Source organism: Acanthopagrus latus, chromosome 9 (genome assembly GCF_904848185.1).
Source record: "Acanthopagrus latus isolate v.2019 chromosome 9, fAcaLat1.1, whole genome shotgun sequence".
Classification (NCBI taxonomy): Eukaryota; Metazoa; Chordata; class Actinopteri; order Spariformes; family Sparidae; genus Acanthopagrus; species Acanthopagrus latus.
The window spans coordinates 7785442-7794010 of NC_051047.1; the positions used below are offsets into that span (position 1 = coordinate 7785442).

The 8569-nt window shown below is 41.2% G+C and overlaps 1 protein-coding gene across 1 annotated transcript; it reads right to left on the reverse strand.

The window, feature by feature from the left end:
* Positions 1-4783: 4783 nt before the first annotated feature.
* dnajc15 (DnaJ (Hsp40) homolog, subfamily C, member 15) lies at positions 4784-8268 on the reverse strand. The gene is made up of 6 exons (XM_037108634.1): positions 8161-8268; positions 7124-7175; positions 6825-6898; positions 6224-6300; positions 6031-6101; positions 4784-5334 (listed from the first exon to the last, which is right to left on the reverse strand). The coding sequence occupies exons 1-6, from the start codon at positions 8266-8268 to the stop codon at positions 5264-5266; spliced, it is 453 nt and encodes a 150-aa protein (XP_036964529.1). The 3' UTR covers positions 4784-5263.
* Positions 8269-8569: the final 301 nt, after the last annotated feature.

The following is an 8569-nucleotide window of genomic DNA, read 5'->3' on the forward strand; positions in this document are numbered from 1 at the left end:
ACATTTATATTTTGAAAGGCATGAATGAAAGTCTTGGTATTGACGGTAAAGACTTATAGTTCACCGTCTTTGTGGAAGCGTAGCTGCGTCTCAGCCTGAGGAATCCTTTTAGGCTAAGTGCCTGTGTCTGGATATGGGGACTGATGCAACAAATAAGCATCAGCTTTAAGAATAAGACCATCTCTGTCCATGAGGCTCCATCATTTCCCATCTAACAGCAATCTCACATCCCCCTTCCCTTGACTCGTGCACTCAGGTCTCTCTCTGTCCTGTCAGCCTCGCCTATTTCCTTCTTTATTTTGATCATAACATCTTCTAGTGATGACTAAATTATGATTAGATTTAAGGATGTGCAGTGCTTTCATCTGTCTAGTGTGCTGCATAATATTGCCCCCTCCCCAACCCCTCTCGAACCGCCAACCCGACCCCCCAAACACACAAAACACAATAGCCATCTACCTCGACTCACTCACCAGCTATTGAAGAGCAGACTGGCTGCTTGGTTCCCATGGAAACAAAGCGTGTGTACGTGTGTGTTCAGTACATCATTCTTGCGTGCACACGCGCACGGACACACAGGTACTTTTTTAATATGCAAATAATGTGCTCTGCTCTGATGCAACATGTTTACTGCTGCTTTATGCATCGACAGTGCTGCGGAAATACAAAAAGAGTGCAACAGTACAACTCAGACGACAGTTTCTCTGCTGTTGTAAATCTTTGTATGAACTGAGAGGCACTTTGACACAACTCAGTGTTGTGCTCTATTTAGTTATTTAGTTATGAGAAAAAAAGTGCTGCTCTTATCACTGCATGGATACATTTTGCACTTTAAAGCCCGTCATTAAAGAGTAGTTACTTATTGTATTGAACCTGGGGTGACGGGGCCCTCTCTGTAGCTGCCCTCCCCCTCTGGAACTCCCTCCACAAACACATCAGAGACTGTACTGACCTCCCAACCTGCAGAGCACTCACCTTCTTAAAACTGCTTTCAATGTATTACTTCTGTCTGTATCTTTGTGTTTTTATTATTCTGCATTTCAACCCGTAAAGTGTCTTTGAACACCTTGAAAGGTACTATATAAAATAAATGTTTTATTATTATTATTATTATTATTACTATTATTATTATTATCATTGTTGCTGTTGTTGTTGTTGTTGTTGTTGTTGTTTTACTTGCGCTAACTAACCCTCCTGTACACACTGGCCCACTTATGATCCCTTCTGAACTGAATGCAGTTTCAGTGTAAATGATTTTCAATCTGCAGACCCCTTTTTCTGCAAAAATAGATCCCAAACTTGATCTCTTCAGAGCAGAGGACATTTTGCAATGCAAGAAAAGACCTGTTTCTTATTAAGTCCATTTAAGCACCCAACAGTTATTTTTCAAGAGAGACTACAAAAAACCATGAAAACGTCCTTTATTGAAAACCCGCTCCTTGTGAGATTGTAACACTCACAGTTGCTATTATTATATGAGCAAAACATATTATTACTTATTAATTCCTGGCACCAGAGGAAAATCACAGGCCTCATTTATTAAACTACACACTAAATTTCTGTAGACGAACAAATGAGAGAGTGTACGTACGCCAAAGGACGGGTTAAGGACAACTGTGCGCAGTTTCCTTTCATAAATCCTAAATCTACCTGGAAACGCGCGCACGTGGATGCGCATCACACACCGCCGTCTACACACCAACGCTGAACCGCAGAGGGTCAGTGCTCAGTGCCTGCTGGATGTGCGCGGAGCTGAGCCGCTGATGGAGTGAATCATGGCCGCAACGAGACAAAGATGAGGGGGAAAAAGAGCTTTCTGGCGAAGAGAGTGAGGTGATCAGCTGGAGGTTACAAAGCACATAATCTGAACTACGACCAGTGTCATCCATCACCCTCGGATATCACTGGAGAGTGGGAGTTCGAGGCGCGAACGCAGTGTATTTATTTACGGTGAACGTGGCCTGAGAAAGTGACCGTATGGTCACTGGCATCATGTCCACACTTTCCTGATTTACAACTGACTGGAGAAAGCAATGTATGTGTGTGTGTGTGTGTGTGTGTGTGTGTGTGTGTGTGTGTGTGTGTGTGTGTGTGTGGCTACAACGGCGCTCTCGCCAGTGCGTTCCGCGTGGCGCACTTCTTTTTGGTGCGCGCCTCTGCCGGGACTCATTTTGTGCGTGTGCACCGTTTATAACTGATCCTTGTCGACCAGGAGGACATCTCACACTCAGCTGGGCTAAACTTTCCAACAGTGACAACAAGTGCACATTCCAGACAGAGAAGCTGGGTGCTCAATCACGCAAGTTCTCATGGTGGAAAGGTAACACAGCATCAGCAGTAAATGTCCGGGCAACTTCATGTCTCATTAAAATATGATTGTCTTATCTGCTCATCTGCAGCATAATCAGTAAATCAGTGCTTTTTTCTTCCACTCTGTTAGTGAAGGTGTATTCTGAGCTGTCCCAGACACCAATGTCTCCACTACTGAGAGTAAATAGGTCAAATTCAGAAACATAATATGTGTATAAAACACACAAAACAAATTAAGAAACACATTCATCTGTATCACAACATCTATAACACAATCAGATGTAGGACATTTTTCTTGCACCACAGTGTCCAGATTATTATTTATTATTATTATTTAATACTATAGTACACTTGTTATTGGTAGATATTAATACTTATTAATGTGTTTTATACTATATATGCATATTGTGCCTGTGTTTTGGTATGAAGGGGATAGACGTTTTATTTATTTGCCAATTCTTCCCCCATTTGCAAACCTGTAGCCTTCAGCCAACAACCGACTTTGATTGAAGTGACTTCACACAGTTTGCTCCTCAGCCACAAGAGGCCTGTGTATTTAAAAAACCTTGTTCACATTTCACATACACGGTGGTACATCCCCAGACCCATAAACAGACTTTGATGCATCGATGGAGTCCACTTTAAAATGCATTGCATTGAACTTCTTCAGCCACTGCACACACACACACACACACACACACACACACACACACACACACACACACACACAAAACAAAACAGTGACCTACCTGTGAATTCACACAGGTGAAACAGAGTTGTAATCTCCCAGAATCCCATCACAGAAAATGAAGAGACAAAGGCCAGAAGACTAAGGCATTCACATCGGGCCAGGGTTGTGCCCATTGTGGGAATCTGACGTCGGACACAAAATGGAATAAAACACAAAACAAAAGACAACTTTTGGATTAAGCCTGAAAACTAACCTGACCAAGACTAGGCTGTGTTTGAGGGTGAACTTTTGTATGGTAATCTGAGTCATACTTTTCATTGAAACCTGCTGAGGAACAGGGTTTCCTTCCAAAAAAGTAGGTGCAACATCTGTTCTGTGTGTTTGGCTGTGCTCTCATGACAGATCACTGTAGAGACGAAGGAGAGAAGATGTTGCTGTTGGCGTGTTTGTTTCAATGTGTCAGAGTGAAGGTGAGCTGTAAGAAAATGATCTGAGAACACATGGTGGGCAGAAAGGTGTTTGACGTGAAAACAGAATTTTCAGATTAGTGTGCAAGAGTGTGTGTGTGTGTGTGTATCCGATGTCCATTGAACAGCACAATACTCCATACACAATAAAATATGTGTGTGTGTGTGTTTATGTGTGTTCAGCCCTGGCACTGCACATCTCATTCACACCTAATGATCGCAGCCTCTCACTGGCTGCCATCTCTCCTCCCAGACCAAATCCAATTACCGTGGACAATAGAAACCAGCTCCAGGCTCAGGACTCCATCAGCTCCTCCGGGCTACTGCTCCCTGCCTCGAGGCTCCTGCTGGACCCCTAATCATGTCGAGGGTCCACAAGGGTCACAAAGTACACCTGTACACACACGGAGACACAAGTACAAAGAGAAAACACAGATACAAACACGTATCAAGCTCAAATATCAAGAAATAAAACACAAACACATAAAAGCAGAAGAGCACACAAAAAGATCCAAGCAAATATAGATGAGAACATACAAGTGAAGCGTGACAGGAGCAGGTATAGAAAAACAAAACAATCCCACGAAGACAAGTATGAGCAAATAAGACACAAACAAGAACAGTCAGATATAAACAAACACACAAACATGATATTGAATATACTGCTAACTTCCAGTTCAACACAATAAATTAATTATCCTATTTATTAAAACATTTTCTTTATTGTTATTCTGTGCAACATGCAGTTTACAGCTCCATGTGGTTCACTTGTCAATGACTCCATCTAGTGGCATAAACATGAAACAACTGTTTATTGTAGGTGGACCAGAGAAAATTCAGGACTCCTAGTATTAGTTACACACTTTAGTGTTCAATTAGCTTTCTGCAGTTTGTTCAGAGGCTTTATTATCATGCCAACATGGACAAAGACCTTCAAGTGCTCAGGGAAAAAAAATCTGCATTGCTAAAGACGATATTACAACTCCTCTATCACTCAAGGAGAGTGCAGCAAGTTACTGAAGCTCTGAGAGATGATTGATTATAGAGAGGAAGTTGATTAGGGACTTCTGCTCACATTCAGCTGCAGCAGGTCCAGCAACTCATTAATCTTAAATCACATCGAGGCCAACACAAACTGATGTCAGGAAAGTGGAGAAAAAGAGACAACAAAAAATGAAAATGAAGAGAAGAAAGCCAAGAACCTGCTTTCAGTACTAACATCACATTATTGGGTAAACCTGGTTCATGTAGGTTTCTGTTGATGTCCACACGTCCAGCAACTGTCCCTCAGTCTCATACAAACACAACCACAGTATATATTTTCAAATTGATTTATTTAAAAATTATTTCCACCCCCTCCACATTAACACGATATCTGATTTTCTTTTTTATCATTCCTTAAATAGATTACATCATTACATGATACCTTATATGCTGACATTTGTACACATAATATTTCTTACAAAGCGAATACAAAGCAGTGAAGAATGATGTCGACTCTACAACTTTACCCACCTGTGCCCTCAATCATAACACCTAAAGTCATATCCAAAATGACAGACAGTCATTTCAAGGCAGTAACCTTCATCCATTGACATTGATATCATATGTTAACAATGTGGACTATTCATGTCAAAGATAAGTAACCTTGTTAGGAAGTTAATTATATTTTTTGCCACACTCTGGGAGTCTTAGCGGCCCCTTGGTTAGGGGTTGATATTGATGGATCTAAACTACAGAGCTGAGATCATGCACAAGGTGATGGAAGTCTTTTATATGTCATTAACAGTGCACGTCATCGTCGGATATCCTTATCCAGAAGGTCTTTGGCCTCGTTGATCTTTGCAGCAAGATACGGTGATCCGCCTGCACATACAAGAAAATAAAGTTTTAGTCTGATTCTGCGCTCAGTCCTTGAGCACTTGACCTTCTACAAGTTTTTAAATGACTATAGTTAGTGCTGGGAGACTGGGCAATATAATGTGGGGCTGCACAATAGTGTTGAGGAATGTTGAGAATGAGGAATTGGTTATAAATCCAAAAGAACATTTTTTAAAAATAAACAGTAAATACATGGTCCCTCTCTGATGATAGCGTCTTCTCCCGGTACCAAACGTAGACTACTGACTGATTTTTTTTTTCACAATGTATATTTTATATATAATGTCCTATATGGGTTGCAAATTGTTTATCGCTAGTGGGTGTTTTATTGTATTGTGCTAATGTCATCCATATTGTTGGTTTCTTAAATGAAGGCCTACATGTGACAAACATAAGCAAATTATTAGTAAATAAACAACATGGCTTGCAAAACTGTCATCATCAATATACCAAATTCATTACAATTTATAAAGCTCACTTGTCACTGCCAGATACACAAACTATGAATGAATATCAACTTTAGTAATCAGTTTGAGTACAGACAGCAGAATATGTGATATTACACAGGTCTGTTTCACAGATTATGTGAATGTAGTAACTCAAGGCCTGATCAAGACAACTACAGTCTTGAAACATCCGTTTTTTGTCTTTATCACTTTGAGGGTCAGAGTTATGGCTTACCTTTATCTGGATGGTTCAGGACCATGATCCTCCGGTGTGCCTCCCGTACCTTGCCCTTCGTGGTGACTGGGCTGGACATAAAACAAATAATGCATCCATGTGAGCAACTATTGCTCTCCTCTGAGCAGTGAGAGACACAAACACTGAAGAGCTTTGCCAATAAGTTAACACATAACACTGAAGCAAGTATTACCTGATGCCAAGAATTAGGCTGGCCTCTCGTTTGGACATCTTCTGCTCAAATCCTCCTTTGTAATATGACGAGAAAGCCTGTGGTGACAGAGGAGGATTATAGCATGGATCTTCATCATTGTAATCTGAGGACGGGCTTAATTTTATATGTCAGTTTCTAAAACAGGCTGCATGCAGTTTGTAATTTTGACCTGTTTTTGGTTGGAGTTTAAGACTTCAGGGCTAAAACGCTTCAGGTGAGCTGGGCTTTTACCTGCATACAGCCATACCTGATAAAACCTGTATGGCAATAACAGACATTTTTCACCTGAGTTCTAGCTCATTTGATGCTGCAGTAGTTTAGGCTCAAGTTAGGTTGGATCTGAATCCATTTTATTATCAACATCAAGACATTTGTGTTTCACCTGGTTAATATTCTGAAGATTAACACATGTTAAAAGGCACAAGATAAAACACACTTAATAATAAGAGACACAATAATAAATAGGAAATACGATACGAGACGCATCAAGTGTTGTCAATAGCTAGATGTAAAATTTAGCAGAATAGGATGGAATATGAACATCACAGCAAATGTATAAGAGGTTAATCATTTCACTCACTGATGTGGGCATCTTCTTGACAGTCTCAGAGAAGACTTGTCCAAGAGGCTTCCACAGCTGGAATGCATATCGGCCTGTGGATCAAACACATGCATGAATGACATTTCTAAATGACAAGGATACAACATAACACAAAGCAAACTGTAAAGGAAACTTTCGTATTTAAGCAGAGTTAATGTAGAAATAACAATCGCAAGTAGGTCAATAATTTCAGCAGTGTGATAGTAAGCTAGCACCTGAAAAGGAATAGGAATATACTATCTTTTCAAATTACTGTTCTTATATCAAACCTTTCTTACCTGCAAAACCTGCAGCAGCCACACCAAGACCGACTGCAATCAGAGTCCCTCCCTGTCACCAGAACAAGACATGCAGCAGTTACTACACATAACAAAGAAGATTTGACAGGCAGCTTCACTGTGTCCAAATATGTTTTCCACTGTAGAGAGAGCAGCGAGCCAGTCTCAATTAATCCGTGGCTGTTGATATCAGTACATTACTGGTTGTTGCTCAGTGAGAAGAATTGCTCAAGTAAAACACAGTATGTCCATGAGTCAGTAGGTGAAATGATGGATGGATACTTAGACAATGATAAACATTTTTACACTGGCTTTATCTGCTCATACGCTCAGTGGGATCACCCCTAGAAGCAGATCCCATTTTTGAGCTCAGCAATTACTTCATAATGTGCCACACTCATGCTTTGTGAGTTATTTGTTCAACTCCTGATCGTGTTACTTCAAAATAAGTCAGTATGATGTGTGCAGCCTCTGAGAGTACTGTCTCTAGCAGAGACATCTATGTAATGAGCCTAACATAGTCAACGTCCGATCAGAGTTTTAAAAGATATTTCTTCTCCAGTCAACTGAATGTAGCCCTCTCAGAAGTGGTGAAACTACATTCACAATGGTGAACTGTAGCAGAACATGGCTTGATGTCAGATGTGTTATGTACCCTATGTCACACGGTGCTAACCGGCTGTCAGTACAGGTGTTATGTAATAAGAAGTGGCGTTCTCTTTTACCTGCTCATTCTAAAGACTGTGGTGCCAGGCTGATCATAATAACCATAATAATAATAATAATAATGTGACCTTCATCTGCGGACAACAGCAGCCTCTTAGCTTCCCATGTGTGACAGTGTGGTTCAGTGACGCGTGCGGTTTAAACGTCCTCCAGCTACGTAACTAAACGTTGACCGTTAGCTTCTACACCTGATGCAAGACGTGATGCCGTCGCGGTCACTGAGCTAACCCGACAGTCTCTACAGGTAAAAGCCGGACTGCTTCGGTTTGACCGACTCTACAGAGGTACTCAGTGTGGAAGCAGAAACTCACCAGCCGCCTGTCTATCTCCGCGTCACTCCTCGCGGTTGTTTTTGGAGAATATTCAGCATATCGCATCATGTCTCCTCCGTCCACGGTCATTCCGCCGGCGTTCGCCATGTTGCCTCAGTGACGACTGTCAAAGCCCCGCCCATGGACATACAGACCCCGCCCCCGTGAGGACCTCCTTTACGTTTCATTGGTGGATGGCAAAACAACGAATCGGCGCTTTACCGCCACCAACAGGTGTGGAGTTTGGATCAGAATAAAGAAGTTTGTGAAATGTTACAAAATAAACTTAAAAAGATGGTGATGCTCTCAGGCCTACACAGCATCCATTGTATATTTGTGTTTTTGAACTTCTCAGATGTATGTTTCAATTTCAATTGTTCATATAAGCACTGTCTGTTATCTATAAATG